This window comes from Meleagris gallopavo, chromosome 1 (assembly GCF_000146605.3).
Source record: "Meleagris gallopavo isolate NT-WF06-2002-E0010 breed Aviagen turkey brand Nicholas breeding stock chromosome 1, Turkey_5.1, whole genome shotgun sequence".
Lineage (NCBI taxonomy): Eukaryota > Metazoa > Chordata > Aves > Galliformes > Phasianidae > Meleagris > Meleagris gallopavo.
Genome location: NC_015011.2, coordinates 50,805,550 through 50,823,288, shown reverse-complemented (window position 1 = coordinate 50,823,288; position 17,739 = coordinate 50,805,550). Strand labels below are relative to the sequence as shown.

Below are 17,739 nucleotides of genomic sequence, written 5' to 3'. Positions count from 1 at the left end.
AAAAAAAAAAAGGTCTAAATATGTTTGTACATTAAAATGTAGAATATTTGAGTAGCCTTTCACAGTACAGGAAGGACCCTTTTAGTTAGGATTTTCCACTCCTAAAACTAGAGCAGGGCTGGAAGTCCTATGTAAGATATATCCCAGGCTTCTCAGCCCATCATCATCAAAAAAATCATAGAATGAGAGAATTGTATAGTTTGGAAGGGACTCTGGAGATCATCTAGTCCAACCTCCTGCTAAAGCAAGTTCCCTAGAAAGGTTATGCAGAAGGGTATCACCTTCTCCTAGCCATAAACTCCTGCTCTTTACCATGCTCCAGTCTGGTGCATGCTAGACATGATATAAGCTGATTTAAGCACAGAGTATTTTGCTGGGCTTGAGTTTAATCAGATCAGAAGTGAGTGACATATGCCACAGCTAGCACAGTGAAAGAACTATCCCTCTGTTACAGATGGAGTCTAGGAAGATTAGCTGGCTAATTTAGCTAGTTAAAACAAATACCCAGTCAGGTCATCTGAACAACACTCAGTTTTTCTCTGTCGCCATTTCTAGCAACAATACTTCTTGCTAGTTCCAACTTTTAGCCACAATCATGTAGCATGTTTCAATAAGCAGGCTTCCCCTAGGGCAGATGGGTGAACTGATAAAGTTGTACTCAGAGCACTGGACAGGTTTGCTCTACTGCTTGCACAGAAAAACACATTACCTGTACTCTCTCTTATCACCACACGCTCTTGCTTTTCTAGTTAAAAGAGCAAATAGAGCACTTAAATATACTCTTTCAATCATTATACAATCTTCAAGAGCATATATAATTGCTGTTCATTGCTTTAGTGCAGCTAATTCTCAAGCTGAAGTACTATTAGCTCTTAGAAATTACAGCTTTGTGACAGTATTAAACCCTGAACAGTGGTATTCAGATTTCCTTTAAATGGCAGTGCAACCGAGATTTTTAAATGCTTCTTGAGGTTTTTTTTAAAGCAAAAATTATGCAGAAATTAAATATATTTTAAGTGAAAATTCTACTGAGATTTGCTTCAAGCACTGGACTAGATGATTACGGTTGGACTCAATGATCTCAGTGGTCTTTTCCAACCTTAATGGTTCTCTGACTCTGAATAAAATATAGATAGCAGTACTGGACAGCATGTTCATAGCTTTAAAATAGTTAAACAATTTTATAAGTTTAGTGTTCAGTAGAATTGGTCATTTTCAAATGCCAACCTCTCTGCAAAGACAAGGAAATCTCCTTGTGAGAGCATTAAGCCCGCAGTCCTCAGTCCTATGTATCACCTGTGTCCTGGGTAATACAACCTAGCTTTGAAGAAAGCAAACTGTGTAATCTGCGTAAAGCAAACAGTGCCAGCCTGACCTCTAAATTCAGAGCACTGAGCAGAGATTTGACAGTTCCATGTCTCCTTTAAAACCAACGTTACATATTGTGTGGTCATAAAGGTAAGGTAACCCAGAAGATTTGGAGTCCACCAAGTTTGATCTAAAATATTTCTTCATGGAAAAGGGGGTTAGGTATGGGAACATGTGCCCAGGAGAGCGGTGGTGTCATCATCCCTGGGTGTATTTAGGAGATGGATGTGGCACTTCAGGACGTGGCAGCATTATATGGGTGATTGGACTTGGCAATCTCGAAGGTCTTTTCCAACCCCCAACAATTGTGTGATACCTCACGGACAGTGATGGTCACCACACTAGCCCGCGTGAAGGACCAGAGGACAGCACGAGCCGAGGCCAGGACATGGCGCGCAGCCCACCTAAGGCGGGCCCTCTAATGGCGTCCATTTTGTGTACAGCCCCCGCCGCGAGCGCGCCGCGAGCCCAAGTGAGGACTACAACTCCCGGCACGCACCGCGGCACCACACACAAGCGCGCTACCTGCGGCTCTAGCTTAGCCGCCATACTTCATGGCAGCCCCGTCTGTCACTGAGGCACGACGAGACCGGAAACACCTGTTGCCATGGCAACGGGGTGCCCGGTTAATATCCCGAGTGCTCCCGGAAGCGGTCGAGCCTGGCGTGCACATGTGGATTTTGTCCTCAATGCTGCTGACTGCGGCCACAGTAGTTGCGACTACCGGTCCCAGTGTCGGACGCTGACCAGTCGGCCGCTGGAAAAAACAACGTCCGGCAGTACCGGTTAAACCCCCCCGCGGATACGATTGGCCGAGCGTGGCTCCTCCCGGCCAATCGACACCGGCCACGCTCCGTCCGCAGGAAACCGCACATGGAAAGCCACGATTGGCGGTGAAGACTTCAAGCCCCACCCTCACGCGTTCTCTATTGGCTGCGTGTTTGGCGTGGTGCGCTCCCATTGGCCACGCGCGGAGAGCCCCCCCCGCTCTCCGTCGGGGCGCGTTGATAAGGCGGAGGGGGAGGGCCGGCGCCGCTCTAGCGGGCTCGGCGGCGGTTCGGGAGGCGTCACGGTGGGGTTGTGCGGCTCAGGGCAGGGCGCGTCGGGCCGTTCTCCTCTCGACGACTGCAGGCCGCGGCATCATGAAGTCAGCGTGGGCGCTGGCTCTGGCGTGTGCGCTTCTCCTGGCCGGTAGGTGCTGTAGTCGTCCTTCTGGAAGCGTCGGTTGGGGGGAAGGGAGTCCGCAGGGGGTTCTCTTGGGCGGCACTCAGCCCACCGCTCGCTGAGGGGATGGAGGCCGCGGGAAGAGAGGTTGGGCTGCTGGGGCCCGGGAGAGCCGGCGTTGCCTCCATCCCGGCGCTGTAGGCGCCTCGGAGGAGCGGGGGAGGGGAGTGCCGCTCACGGCTCATGCGCCGCGACTGGGGGGCGAGGCTGCGGGCACGTCGGGGACGGGGTGCGGGTTTGGCAGAGCTGGGACCGGACTCGTTATTGCTTGTTTTATCCAGCTTCGGTGACCGCTGAGGAGGTGGATGCGGATGCGACCGTGGAAGAAGATCTGGGTAAAAGCAGAGAAGGATCCCGAACTGATGATGAAGTTGTTCAGAGGTGAGTAGCAGGGGTGCTGCTAAGCTACTTGTGGCAATAAGGCTTTCTCCTGCTTTCAGAGGATCAGTTCCAGCATCAGCAATGCTTAAACACTCAAAGATTGGAGTGGAGGGGGTGTAATGCCTTTCCAAAACTAAGTTTAGTCAGTTCTGAGAAATACAGTATTCAGGGAAGGAGCTGTTGCTTCTTCTATATAGAGGCAAGCTTGAGAGCTTGGATTCAGAAATATTCTGCTTGATTTTTGTCTAATTGCAGTAGCTGCTTGAAAGTTGCATAAACAGACAGAAGGCTATTCTTATATATAAGAATATAGGTGGTGTCAACTATGTGCATGTTGATTGAAAAATTCTGTACCTATAAATGACTTCGGCTCCTGTGTAGCATACCATGTGTTGAGGATTGCAGTCCTTGTAACATACCTGTGTTTCTACCTGAATTTCTTCTAAGTAAAATAATCTTAGCCACATACGTGGGTTTTTGCTCAAGTTTTAGATGGTGGATATGCAAGTGAAGATAGCTAGTATTGCAAATCCGGTATAATTTTACCATGTTTACACTGTCAGGGGCTAAGGATCTTGTTGTTGCCTTAGGTACACTATTATTGCTGTTGCCAGGTCATAAAATTAATGATAACTGTGCAGAGGCAAGGCTGTTTGACAGATTTTCATTATTCTTACAGAGAGGAAGAAGCTATCCAGCTAGATGGCCTAAATGCATCCCAGATCAAAGAAATCAGAGAAAAATCTGAGAAGTTTGCCTTTCAAGCAGAAGTTAACAGAATGATGAAGCTTATTATTAACTCTCTATATAAAAACAAGGAGGTTAGTATCTTTATCAAGTTAGAACTGTTAGAACAGTTTGTGTTCTTGAGTTCCTGATAACTTGTTTCTATTTCAGATTTTCCTGAGAGAACTTATTTCAAATGCTTCAGATGCTTTGGATAAGATACGCTTAATATCCTTGACTGATGAAAATGCTCTTGCTGGTAATGAGGAACTCACTGTTAAAATCAAGGTATGAAATGTTAGTTATGTAATTCCTTTTTGGTATTCTTACCAAAGAGCAGTGACAGGGATCTAAGAAGTTGGTGCATGGTTACTTTATTCAGTTTAATGCTTAACAGTGTTATATTAGTGATAAGTTTTATCAAACTCCACTCTTGCTTTCATCTAATAGTAGCTTTTGCTGGCAGACATATTTGAATAGTTAGCACTCTTCACCCTTTTCTCAGTTAGTGCACTGTCTTAAGATTTAAAATGAAGTCACACTACCTCTTCTTATTGTTTTCAGTGCGATAAAGAGAAGAACATGCTTCACGTTACAGATACGGGTATTGGCATGACAAAAGAGGAGTTGATTAAAAACCTTGGTACCATTGCGAAGTCTGGTACAAGTGAATTCTTAAACAAGATGACTGAAATGCAGGATGATAGCCAGTCGACATCTGAGTTAATTGGCCAGTTTGGCGTTGGCTTTTACTCTGCTTTCTTGGTAGCAGACAGAGTTATTGTCACATCTAAGCACAACAATGATACCCAGCATATTTGGGAGTCAGATTCAAATGAGTTCTCTGTGATTGATGATCCAAGAGGAAATACTCTGGGACGTGGCACAACCATAACGTAAGTATTGCATTTCCTTGGATTTCAAGAATTATTTTTAACTGGAATACATGGGTGACTTTAGCATTGTGAGTATGTGTACCGTTCAGTTCTTGGATTGTAGCTTTTTCCAGTTGAATAGAAACATCCAAACCAGTAGCTGCATGCAGAAGGTGGAGTGTTAACACACTAATACAGTTCTTCGTTCCATCTAATAGAATGAAGAAAACAATGAACACCTTGAAAGTTGTTGGCAAGCGGTTCCAAATAGTTGCAGTTGCCTGCAGATTTAGTTTCTCAGTGCAGTTGTGAAGTTCTGATACAACAAAATCTCAACATTGGCTGTAGAATTTCCTCGTGGAAAGTGATTGTGGTGTATATATAGTAATCAGACTGATCTAAAGCAAGTTGCAGATTAGGTGTAGTTTGGAAGTCCTGTATTTTCCTGTGTTTTTGTGAGCATGAAAATCAGTTTGATCAGGGCCTTCTAGGACTCCAAGCTGAAATCATTTTCAGGACTTTTTACCAGTGATAGGTAGATCAGTGTGACAGTGCCATTTGTTGGCAGGAAGAAGTTCATGGTGCTCTGGTTCCAGATGAAGTCAGTAAGAATACCTCAAGATCCATATGAGCATCAGAATATTTCTTTTTTGGTTGCAGTAGTAAAAATACAGACTGTATTTTTAAGAGAGAGCTGAGCGTTGCATTGAGTAGTGCAGTTGCATAAATTTAAATCAGCATAGCTGCAACAGTGGGAAGATGCATCTCCTCCTCTAAAACTAATTGAAAATACTTGCTCAGACTTTTAACTTCTATTTTTCTTCAGCCTTGTCTTGAAGGAAGAAGCATCCGATTATCTTGAGTTGGACACTGTTAAAAATCTAGTCAAGAAATATTCGCAGTTCATAAACTTCCCCATATATGTGTGGAGCAGCAAGGTAAGTGTATTTAACAAAGTGTTGTATGCTGAGAGCTGTGTATCTCAGCCTTCAAGGGCCTGATCTTTCAAGAGTGAAAGCATGTTATAGAATCTTTACTGGTCTATTTCCTGACTCTTCTTTCTTCGAGTGTTTTAAAATCAGTGGGAAGAAAGAACTGACTAGTGTTTTAGTAGCTGTACGCTGTCTAAAAGTTAATGCATTACTGAATTGCAGACTTCAGAGGAACTTTGATTTGCTGTGCCTCAGTGCTACAAAAGAAGCAAGATTGCACAAAAGATGTTTCTTCCACTGGCTTTGTTTAGTAGCTGGAAGCTTGTTAAGCTTTTAAGCAGGGCCATTTTTAGGTGTTCTTCTGTACATATGGCAGCCTCTCAATTTTTAGGCTTATTCTTAGGATGTTTTCTTGGTATAGAAAACCTGAAATCATGCTGAAGGTCTTGAAAGTTGAGAACAGTGATCTCCCAGTGTACTGCAGGATAGCATGCATTCACAAAAAATGCAGCTGAAAAGAGGTAGCTGTCTACTGACAAATGTTTGTGAGAGGGCAGATAATACAAGTTAAACTAGTGCTGAGAGATTAAGCTATCTGAGAGAATACTAGAAGATACCTGGTAGGAAACTAAACATTCCTCACTTCCAACTGTCTCTTTAGACAGAGACTGTTGAAGAACCCATTGAAGAGGAGGAAGCAAAGGAGGAAAAAGAAGAAACAGATGATGATGAAGCTGCAGTTGAAGAAGAGGAGGAAGAGAAGAAACCAAAAACTAAGAAGGTAAGCTTTCTGAGATGAGGAACTTTGTAACGAACACACATTTGGGGAGTTTTCATGAAGTTGACATTGTGGGGAGGATGATGGTAAATCAAACTTGTGTGAAAATAAGACAAGTGAGTGGCAATAGGCTTGTGAGGCAGTAGTCCTGGAATTAACTCTAAATCTTTGGGAGTTCATGCAGTGAACTGCTAGAAATGAGAGGTGGACTTGAGTGAACTGACTAGCTTGAATATATTCTACTGGATGGCAGTAGAACAGAAATTGCAATGATAGAGTGCAAAATGTGCATACGGTACACTGAAGTATGGGTTTAATTTCTGTTCCTTTGCACTCAAACTAATGAATACATTTGAATGGGAATACCCAGTCCGTTGTCTAGTTAATGAACTATACACTAATAAACAATGCTGTTACGATTTCAGCTTTAGTGAAGTCTATTTGACTAAAAAGCTGAACTGAGAATGAGTATTTACTCTGGTTTTACTTAGGTTGAGAAGACTGTCTGGGATTGGGAGCTCATGAATGACATAAAACCAATCTGGCAGAGACCATCTAAAGAAGTTGAAGAGGATGAATATAAAGCTTTTTACAAAACATTTTCCAAGGTGAGCTTAAAGCCTTGAGATAATTCTGAAGGAGTGGTTTACTGCTGGTGAGGGTGGAACGATAATGCTGACCTAGGTCTGAGGGGTAGATGGTGGTAATCCAACCTTTGTGGAGCTTACTGTTGTATTTAAGTGCTGACAAATTAATTTTCCATCTCATTTGAGGGAGTAGTGATGTTCGTGTTGTATGTAGTAAAAGAGAGAAAGGCACGTTGTCTTCACTTGTTGATACAGTGTGATGTTAACTATGTTGTGAGCTATTGATTACTGGCTATTGTTATCTTTTTGGTTGGCTTTGGTTGGCAGAAGTGGGGTAGATCTCACTTGTATGTGAGTAACCCTGTTGAATTTGGAATTCTGTTTTCACAAAGTACAGTTAGCTGTGCAGCAACATGTGCCATCATGTTATGGATGGAAGAATATTCATTTGCCAATACCTGGCCAACGTGGATTTTAAAAAAAATTCTCTTCACAGGAACATGATGATCCAATGGCTTACATCCATTTTACTGCTGAAGGGGAAGTAACTTTCAAATCAATCTTGTTTGTTCCTAATTCTGCTCCACGTGGCTTGTTTGATGAGTATGGATCCAAAAAAAGTGATTTCATTAAGGTAAGGCAAGCAAATGGTTATAGCTGTGATTTGTTGTTAAAAATGAAGAAAGCAATAATTGCTTTTTTCTTTTCTAATTCAGCTGTATGTTAGAAGAGTGTTCATCACTGATGACTTCCATGACATGATGCCCAAATATCTTAACTTTGTTAAGGGTGTTGTAAGTATTAAACCTTATTTGCATTTATGTGTTGTTTTTATCCAAAGGCTGCTACCTATACTTACAAAGTTTCTCTTTCAATTAGGTGGATTCTGATGATCTTCCTTTGAATGTATCTCGTGAAACACTTCAGCAGCATAAGTTATTAAAGGTAAGATAGATGGTTTTAGATATCTTTGATTTTAATAAGGGACCAATTTAAAATGAATAAACAGGTGACAAGTAAGATTTGAGAGGCAAAAATAGCTTGATTAATTTAGTTTTCAATACTTCAGTTTCACATTCCTGACTATATAGGAAGCCAAAACTTCATTCAGACTAATTCTGTTTACTTCTAAAGCAGGAGTAGTGTTTTGAATCCATTCTTTGTGATGAGGCCAAATTGAGGGTTCTTACTGCTATAACCTGACATTACTGCTTTCCCTAGGTGATCAGAAAGAAGCTTGTTCGTAAAACTCTTGATATGATCAAGAAAATTGCAGAAGAAAAATACAATGATACATTCTGGAAGGAGTTTGGTACTAATGTAAAGCTTGGAGTTATTGAGGATCATTCCAATCGTACACGGCTGGCTAAACTGCTTCGCTTCCAGTCTTCCCATCACGAAAGTAACCTTACAAGCCTTGACCAATATGTGGAAAGAATGAAAGAGAAACAAGACAAAATTTATTTCATGGCAGGTGCCAGCAGAAAGGAGGTATGTGAGGAGGGAAAGAAGTTACAGCTTCTAGTTTTCTAAGTATGAATAATATAATGAGCTTTCTGTATTTGCTGTATATGTGGCTATTCCATTCTTATATTATAACTGCTGTTCAGATTTCTTTGTATTAATGTTCATTAAATACATGTATAGTTGCCAGTAGTTGCTGGTATCAACACTGGTAAACTGACATCTGAATCTGTTCTCATCTTAGGCTGAATCTTCACCGTTTGTTGAGCGCCTTCTGAAAAAGGGCTATGAAGTAATCTATCTGACTGAACCTGTAGATGAATATTGCATTCAGGCTCTGCCAGAGTTTGATGGCAAGAGGTTTCAGAATGTAGCGAAGGAAGGAGTTAAGTTTGAGGAAAGTGAAAAGTCCAAGGAGAGTCGTGAAGCCTTGGAGAAGGAATTTGAACCACTCCTGAACTGGATGAAAGACAAAGCTCTAAAGGACAAGGTACAAATGTCATGTAACATGTGGCAATGACAAACTCACGTTTGTAAATTTAGAAGTGAAGTACAATGCCTTGTGAATTCTTAGAGACCTTGCTGTCAGCTCTATGTCCTGTTCTCTAATCGTTTTCTCTAACAATTGTGCTTAAACACTTATTTTGGGAAGGTAGTAAGTTAGAATGACATTTCAGAGTTTTCAGAAAGCATTGAAGTGAGTACGGCTTGATTTTTTTGCTTTATAAGAGTGGTGCTGTGAACTAATAGAAGCGTATTTTCCACAGATTGAAAAGGCTGTGCTGTCTCAACGTTTAACACAGTCTCCATGTGCGCTTGTGGCTAGTCAGTATGGATGGTCTGGCAACATGGAAAGAATCATGAAGGCTCAAGCTTACCAAACTGGGAAGGACATATCTACAAAGTAAGCTTCAGTTATGTAGCAGCAGGTGTGAAAAGTAGTTGATGACCTTCCTTGCTTGGTGGGATCTCTCCAGGCTTCCGTCTGGTTCAGATGATCCTCTATGATTTTAAGGTCACTTACAGATAGGTTGCAACATCTGACAACCTGGTATGTAGAACTGCTTTCTAAGCAAGGCTCATCAGTGGTATTTGCTTCTCATTTGATGATGAGAGCAAAAAGTTTTCAGAACTCCAATGTCTTCGGTGTTTAGCTAATAATAGGGGGGAATGAACTTGTTACTGTGGTTGTCGTTAGCATGTATGGGCTTAAGGTGTAGCTGGGCCTAATATTTCAAAACCTAGTGACGCGACTTCTGTTCTTTCCAGTTACTATGCTAGCCAGAAGAAGACATTTGAAATAAATCCCAGACATCCATTGATCAAAGACATGCTGAGGCGAGTTAAGGTAAACAAATAACAGGAGAGTGAAGCGTTGCCTGCATAGTTGTGTACAGCTTAATTAACAGCTGTGTGCTTGTGGTTTCTTTTTGATGTTTCCACATTAGGAAAATGAAGATGACAAAACAGTTTCAGATCTTGCAGTGGTGTTGTTTGAAACTGCAACTTTGAGATCAGGATACATGTTACCAGACACAAAGGAATATGGAGACAGAATAGAAAGGATGCTTCGTTTGAGTTTAAACATTGACCTGGACGCAAAGGTTAGTTGGGTTGCTTACAACTTGCAGATGATAATAGACTTAAATATCTGTTTTCTAAGATGAGAACCTATCTAGTTTCCTGTGCTGATGTGGGCTTAGGAGCACAGTTAAGTTCCTGACTGGAAAGGTGATGAGTCTACTTCACATTTGTATCCTCTTTGTAGTTGTTCCGGATTCTGCTTTTCCATTAGGCTTTTCAAGTGTTGCCCTGTTTTTACATGGTGGTTTTATGGGAGTAAATTAGAGGCCAAGTATATGCATTTTTCCATCAGTAAAATAAGTGCATGTAAGTTGGTATAGGTCTTCCTCTGATGCTGTGCAGGAACACATATGCTGGGTATCCTGCCAGGAAGAATATGATAATGTATCAGTGCTGAAGAGAACCTGGTTTATCCTTCAAGTAGTGTGGGACATGCATTACAAACTGGCAGTAGTTGCATAGTCTATATTTAGCTAGTCTGCAACTAGTAAACACTGTATGCAAATAAGGTTCTGAATACCAAGTAAAATGTTTGTGACCACTTCTCCAGGTGGAGGAGGAACCTGAAGAGCCTGAAGATGCAGCTGAGGAGGCAGAGCAAGATGAAGAAGAGGTGGATGCTGATGCTGAAGACAGTGAAACACAGAAGGTAAAATCTAAAGTCTGACTCTTTTTCTTAATGTTCATGTGCAATTCTATCCAGTGACAGATTTCTTCATTTGGTCTTCTGTAACCATAGCTGTTAGTGTTAGGTTCTCCAATTTGTTTGTGAAAAACTCTGGCACAAATGACTTCTCATTCCTTAATAAATTTTGTTGTAAAAAAACTATTAGGTACATTCAATACTTGAACAAATTGAAGAAAAAGCAGATCCCCTTTCTGATATGTCGGCTTTCCATAGCTTGTAGGCGATTCCATCAATAAACTGACAGTGCATGGTTTGAAATCCTTCAAACAGCACTACAGACTTAGAGCAGTGCTGCCTTGACTTTGGGTTATGTCTGTAGTTCTAATAATATCTTGTTATGCTGAGCTCTCCAGTATTAGTTCTTCAGTGACGTGAATTTTAAAGTCACTGTGAAGTCCCAACTCCTCGTGCTGGCTGAAGTTGCTTTTGGAAGAGTGCTGTAACTTTAGTCTTTTGCCAGCACAAATACAAAGCTGTAAAGAGATGTTCAGCTACTATTAGCTGTTAGATTACCTGAGAGTACATTTGAAGAACTGTATTTACTGTAGCTGTTGCATTGCTTTTGATGCTATTAAACTGTTTTCACAGTTACATAACATGAAATGACAGTAATAAGGGAATTATATAGGATTAGGACTACATTGTTCCCTTAGGTACTGTCATTGCTTGGTGATTTTATGATCTACTTACTGGATGAGGTTACTTGCATGTTACACAAAGGATTCTGACTGCTGACTGGAAGCAGTGCTGTAGTCAAGCAGAATGGGGCTATTAAGAGTACTAACTGAACCTGAAAAGTAGTGAAGAAATTAGTGAAGATAAACAGTAGTCAACTGTAGATCTGCCGCAAACACCTGAACAAACTGGAATAAAAGTAGCCTTTTTCCACTTTGAACAGCCAAGTCTTGATGTTCAATCATTTGAACAGGAATATGTTTTCACCTTCAAAAGTTGTGTTATTTGTTAGTGCTTTGAAAAGTGTCAACAGTAGTTAATCTGAAGCAGCTCTTGTAACCATTGGCACTTTGAAAAAGCGAGGTTCTGATTCTTTTTGTCTCCACAGGAATCCACAGATGTAAAAGATGAACTGTAAACTGCACTCACCTACTGTCCTGCACTGGGAGGTCAAGAGAGGATGTGAATTAGATTTTGGTTTGTTTTCCACTGTAAAAGGTTGAGGGATGGTATGGGGTTTAAGGGCAAAGGAGATTTTTTTTTTAAGTTGACTTTTCTAAAAAAAACATTCCTCACGAATGTAAATTTGTATTATTTAACTGACTTGGTGTAAAATCTTGTCATGTACAAAATAAAATGTTCCCAAACACCAGTACCTCTAAATTTTACCTAAGTTCATCCTCCGCAGTATCACAAGAATTAAAGGGATGGTCTTGAGTGTTCAGGTCCTTTGTACAACTGTTAGTTTGCTATCCTCATGCCTTTCCACACTGGCACAGCCGCACTCTTGATTGCTGTATGTTCCATAAGTGTATGCTGAAGGCAGGGTTTGCATTTATCAGCCTGTTGCACTGTTCGTCCAAGTATGGTTGGTATCTGGGAGCTGTATGGAAACCTGGGTAGAGTAAATATTTAAGTTGAATAACTGCTGTCACCTGGTGGGGTGTTTAAAAATAGTGTTGGAACTGAAGCTTATCTTTTGTGGAAAAGCAACTTCGTTAGCTGGTTGTGGCAGGCTTTCTGAAACAAATATAAAATACAGTTAGTAGTGGATTGTGTGATTTGATTGCACTTTACAGAGTAGGCAGTGGTAGCTTTCACTGCTGAGAACAGCGAAAGTGATTTTGTTTAAGGGTCTGAAGAGCAACTAGATGTGGCTGTCTGTATGGGAGATTATACTGTGTTCTACTGTAGTTACCCTGCCTTTAACTCAAGTAGCTTTCCTAACAACTACAGTAGTCCTACTTTATCCTCTTTTTTTTAATGTTGAAGTTCTTGGCAGTTAGTTGTTTAATTCTTGTTCTACTATTGAGAGAAACCACTGTAAGTACTTAATTTAATGCAAGCTAAATCTATTGACACCAAATGAAATACTGTGAAACGTAGAGTTTGAGCTGGGGGCACCACCTTGTTCCATACATTGTGTTAGCTTTATGTGGTTAGATAAAGCACTACGTTCTCTCACTAGTGCCTCTGCTTTTGAAACAAATCTTCACAGGGTTGGTGGACAATGTTTACATTGGCATTTCTAGCCTTCCTCTGTGAAAGTACTTCATAATAGTGCTCTACAGGAAAATTGATTCTCAAGTAGAGTTGTTAACTAGACATGTGAAAGAGTAAAATTTGAGTCTTGAAGTCAAAGTAAAATTTGTAATTAGGTGAGGCATCTAAACAATAAGCTGAAGAGATTGCTTTCTATCTTTCCATTTGCTTTCACTAGGTTTCTGTGTTGCTCAAGCACGCTGTTTCCATGTAATGAGTACAAATACCATATACTAGTGTGGTGTTACTGAGTTGGGGCTTATTCAGAAGCATAGACTTTAATAAAGTATGCTGTTTAATGCTAGTACAGGAGCTTAATTTATTGAGTGAAAGGAGTGTTTTTGCTTGTTATTTTTCTTGCTCACTCATCAGTGTCTTAAGTACATAGTTAAATATTGGTACAGGAAGCTGAATGGCTTAACCAATGCCATTCCAGCAGGTAACAGTATCAACTGTAGTATGCCTCTGAGCAGCAGAGACTGGTCCTCTTAGTATGTCAGGTGCAACATCATTTTGTGCTCGGTTGCTTCTGAGGTTTTGATTTACTGCTTCCTAAAAAATATCTTTGTGAATCTGGAACATTACTACTTGAAAAATGAACTCGAACATCCATTAATATGTAAGAAATGTTCTGTGTTTGACCAGCCTGAGTAGCAACTGTGGCTCAGGCCTTCTGTTTGTCTGTTACTGCAGCTCAGAAATCTAACAGGTGTTACTAGAAGTGTAGGATTGTCTGGCTATTTTAATTTGTTAATTCCTTGTAGACCTTAAACAAACTGCTCTGTTCCGTGGCTGAAGTTCTCATTGCATTGACTGGTTCTAGAATGCCCTATCTGATTGCATTTTAGAAATAATAAAGAGAGCACTTCATAGTCATGCTTTGTGCTTCTTCCTCATCTGAGGATATCATGTGCAACATGGCTGTGGTCCAGATGCTTTCTTTACCCTTGAGTGACAAGTGTCTGCTATTAATAGGCACAAGCATGCAGTTGTTAAGGTTTGGGGGTTTTTTTTTAGTTATTTCTGTCAACTCTGTAGAATGGCATCACTGCTGGAAAAAGCTTTGCAGTCATATTGAGACTATTTCTTTACCTGCATTACTTGTACTTTTTCAGGGGAGTGCTACTGCTGCTTTTCAAACCTGGTGTGCAGATAGCTTTGCTGCTATTAGATGGGCACTCAAGACAGTGATTTCCCCCAGATCGAAAATGTACTCCATGCTGTTCCATTTCCACTAACAGCAGGAGCCATTTGGAGAAAGAGAGCTGAATGGATGTGATTAAATTTTCTGCAGCCCTATGATCTGAAGTAGAATGCATCTTGTGCTGTAAGGCAGTGGCAGAACGACGGAGGTAATAGTCTGACAGTGTAACTCAGGGTAAGGCTTAGAAAATCCTGACTCTTTAAAGGGATAACTGAAAATGCTGTTAGCTAGAATAGGAACAAAATACTGTTGAACTGCCTCATCTTTCTTCAATAAACTGTTCCTATGTTTTGAAATTGCTGAGGTGAGCAGCGTCAATCTCCTCTTTGCCTTTGTTTAGGTGCAGTGCCAGAAGTCCCACTGCAACTGAGCTTAGTAAAATGTTTTCCTCTAGATTGATTTTACTTGAATTCGGTGTGTGAGATAGAATCAGTATCTCCTTTACACTGTTTTCATTAATGAATATAACTGCTCTAGTGATGCGTAGCACAGACTGCAGCATGAACTCCATGGGGGAAGAGAGGATAAATATCCTTCCTCAGCTGCTTTTCTGGATCATTGGCTTCAAACAGCTGTGTGACAGGGAAGAACTACACACTGAGCTCCTTTCATTAGGAAAACAGATCCCACCTTACACAAGCATATGTAAAATACTATATGCTTCACAGCTGGAATAGACATAAAAACACTTGCAACAAGTGTTTGTAGATCCTTGTGCTATTAAGAACTAGGGTACTGTGTCAAAAGCAATTAATGAGCTTTTTGCCTCCTAGCCACATGGGTCAGCAGTCAGCCTGTGATTTTTCTTTCCCAAGTCCAACCTCAGTGAGAACTGCGAATGACCCTGTGTCTTGTTTAGGTACCTTTCCCATAGGAAAGCAATCCCCAACCTCCCCTTTCTACTGTGAGCCATTCAAAAAGGGGTAGGTGCACCCTCTTTGTAACATGTTCACTTTGTACTTTTTTTTTTTTGAGTTCTGGGCATAAGAACTTTGTGGAGAGACTGTGAGAACTGAACAGTAAACCTGTACTTGCTATTTCAGAGTTCTGAACATTCATGGCTATCAAAAGCCATAATACGTAATGGAGTACGTACACATAATTTTGGTGGAATCTGTAAATGTCTACTCAGTTTTAACTGAAACAATCTCTTAGCTCAAAACAGGCTTCCTGCCAGTAATTCAAAGCCAATACAGCTGCTGCTGTGGCAGTTAACCAGTATTAGGAGGCCTGTGTGCTCTAGTGAAGAAACTCATATTTTGTCCACGCTACGATTTTCTGTGTTACATCCTAGATTACACTGAACAAAAACTGAGTTGTAGTCTACAGAGGTGGGAAATGCCAACAGTTAAGTGGAGTTCTACTACAGAAGAACATATAAGCTCACTGGGACTTAATGCCTGGCCATAGAACTTGACTTTTCCATAAGCTTAACTTGTTCTCCTTGCTAATCAGCTGTTGTGGTTTAACCCTGGTACAGCTCAGCACCATGCAGCTGCTCACTCACAACCCCTCAGTGGAGGGGGGAAGGGGGAATCGGAAAGGTAGAAGCAAGGAAACTCATGGATTGATGTAAAAGCATTTACTAGCTAAAATAAGCAGTGTATGAAAGCAAAACAAGGGCTTCATTTGCGGGGAACTATTCAGCCACTTCCATGAGAGCAGGACCCAGCATGTGTAATACCTTCCTGAGAAGCTGAATGCTGACACTTTGGCCAGTCGGGGCAGCTGTTCAGGCCATGTCCTCTCTCAGGCCCTCTCATGCACTCACAGCCTCTTGCTGACAGTGCAGCAGGAAAAGCCAAAATGTCCTGGACCTGCTGTAATAAGCACTACTCAGCAACTATTACCAGCATTATTCTCATCTTAAGTCCAAAACACAGCACCATAGCAGCTACCAGGAAGATTATCCCAGCTGAAATCAAGACAACAGCTTAAAAAGTTCAAACTCCAGTAGACTTGGCCAAGCATAAGTTCACATTTTTTATTCTGAAGAATATTCACACTGCAAATCAAAATCATACATACTTTGGTATGCAACATATTACACTTTTAACAGTATTCATAAGTTTACTTTTAACATATACTGTGTATAATTCTGCTTTCAAGAAAGAAGCTTCAGTATTTTACGTATGGACTTCTGCAGTTGAGAGAATTGACCAAATGTTCTAGGTGTCCTATATGAGCTGCTCCAAAAGTAATGCCTCCTGTGCCATTATGTTGGTCCATGATGTCAGAGGGGGATGTTGGTGGTAGAGCAGTAGAGGTTGAACCTTCTCATCAGTGTTCTTGTTACATTTTGTTGCCATGCAACAGAGGACAGCAGAGGGGCAACCTGACAATGGCATCTGATGTGGAAGTATGTATGAAGCAAAGGCGCATCACTGAATTCCTCCAGGTGGAAAAAAAATGCACCCAGTGACATTCATCAATGCTTGTGAATGGTTACGGAGACCAACCGGTGGATATCAGCACAATGAGGCAGTGGGTGCTGTGTTTCAGCAGTAGCAACGGCGACATGAACAAGCTGCATTCCCAGTAGCCACACATAACAGTTACACCATGGAATGAAGAGTGCCTTCATCTATTCGTGCACACAAATTGACTAATGGTGGCAACTATGTGGAGAGACATTTTTGTAGCTTGGAATTTGCTCACATATTCTTATTGTGCTTTTTGTATCAGTTATTGTTTCCATGGAAATAAATAGGCATTACTCTTGGAGCAACCTACTACGTAGTTCTCAAAACACAAAAGCAAACTGCAGTCAATGCTGGGATGTTTCAGCTTGTTTTGATCTTGCTTTCAGACCCAGCAGCTCTGTTCTCAGCTCTCCAGGCTTAGGAGGTATTTCAGGTATGCTCTGTTAAAAACAGAGAAAGATGTCACTGCTGTGGAAGAAGAAAAGCTGCCCTCACAAAAACACTGCAAGAGACAGCATTATATCCAAGCTGTCATTGCATCTCCCAGAACATACTAATTTTTACAAGCAAAACATCTTCAACATCTACCTACCACCTTTTTGGAATTTGACTTCAAATTTCAAAGCACACTTTGGATTAAAGGAAGAGAAAGAGGCACGGTTTGTTTAAAGGCACAAAGCTGCCCTTGGCCGTTTGGTACGTCGCGCAGCGCACCTTCAAGGCACCAGCTGAAATTTTTGTCATGTTTTTCTTCTTTGTGACAGAAAAAGAGGTTCCACTGCCTTTTATAAATAATTTAATTTACAGCAGCACTTACGAGGTCAGGCCGGTAGTACCGGTGCACCACTTCGGCTCCTGCGAACATGGCCAGCATGCTGGCAGCCAACGTCTTCAGGTAAGTGGACCAGGGCACACCCGCGGGCATGGCGGCCTACCACCTCCCATCAAGTGGCGCGCCGGAAGTGCGTCACTCTTCCGGGCCGCTGACGCGCAACTTCCGGCTGCTGCTCAGCCGACCCCTCCCCCGACTACCCAACCGCACCCTGCCATTGGCCGGCGCTGGTCACGTGCCGTGCGGCTGCCCGGCAGGTCGGTGGGGATCGGAGGTGGGGGGGAGCTCTGACAATAGCCCGATGGCCGCCGGCGGGGCGCCGCGCTCGGCCATGGAGGCCGAGGAGCTGGGCAGGTAGCGCGGGGCAGCGCCGTGCTGGAGCTTCGCCGCGGGGCTGCGCCGTTGTCGTTCTTTTCCCGCTGCTGGGGGTCGGGGCCGTGAGCGGGGCTGCCCTGT

The 17,739-nt window shown here is 42.0% G+C and overlaps 2 protein-coding genes across 2 annotated transcripts; one reads left to right on the top strand and one right to left on the bottom strand.

Moving 5' to 3' along the window:
* The first annotated feature begins 2,396 nt into the window (after positions 1-2,396).
* On the top strand, positions 2,397-11,937 carry HSP90B1 (heat shock protein 90 beta family member 1). The gene is made up of 18 exons (XM_003202376.4): positions 2,397-2,559; positions 2,874-2,973; positions 3,653-3,794; positions 3,871-3,987; positions 4,264-4,595; positions 5,401-5,512; positions 6,168-6,287; positions 6,776-6,892; positions 7,368-7,505; positions 7,588-7,665; positions 7,751-7,816; positions 8,093-8,362; positions 8,580-8,825; positions 9,103-9,239; positions 9,605-9,683; positions 9,784-9,939; positions 10,470-10,568; positions 11,671-11,937. The coding sequence occupies exons 1-18, from the start codon at positions 2,511-2,513 to the stop codon at positions 11,698-11,700; spliced, it is 2,388 nt and encodes a 795-aa protein (XP_003202424.1). The 5' UTR covers positions 2,397-2,510; the 3' UTR covers positions 11,701-11,937.
* Positions 11,938-15,992: 4,055 nt separating this feature from the next.
* Positions 15,993-17,424, bottom strand: C1H12orf73 (chromosome 1 C12orf73 homolog). Its single transcript, XM_003202375.4, has 2 exons — positions 17,269-17,424; positions 15,993-16,891 (listed from the first exon to the last, which is right to left on the bottom strand). Exons 1-2 carry the CDS (start codon positions 17,374-17,376, stop codon positions 16,796-16,798), a joined length of 204 nt encoding a protein of 67 aa, XP_003202423.1. The 5' UTR covers positions 17,377-17,424; the 3' UTR covers positions 15,993-16,795.
* Between the last annotated feature and the right edge of the window lie 315 nt (positions 17,425-17,739).

Coding starts and splice junctions, on each gene's coding strand:
- HSP90B1 (XM_003202376.4), top strand. CDS start 2,511: ATGAAGTCAGCGTGGGCGCTGGCTCTGGCGTGTGCGCTTCTCCTGGCC. Junction 2,560..2,873: donor GTGTGCGCTTCTCCTGGCCG/GTAGGTGCTGTA, acceptor TGTTTTATCCAG/CTTCGGTGACCGCTGAGGAG. Junction 7,817..8,092: donor AGCAGCATAAGTTATTAAAG/GTAAGATAGATG, acceptor TGCTTTCCCTAG/GTGATCAGAAAGAAGCTTGT.
- C1H12orf73 (XM_003202375.4), bottom strand. CDS start 17,376: ATGCCCGCGGGTGTGCCCTGGTCCACTTACCTGAAGACGTTGGCTGCC. Junction 16,892..17,268: donor GGTACTACCGGCCTGACCTC/GTAAGTGCTGCT, acceptor TGTTTTTAACAG/AGCATACCTGAAATACCTCC.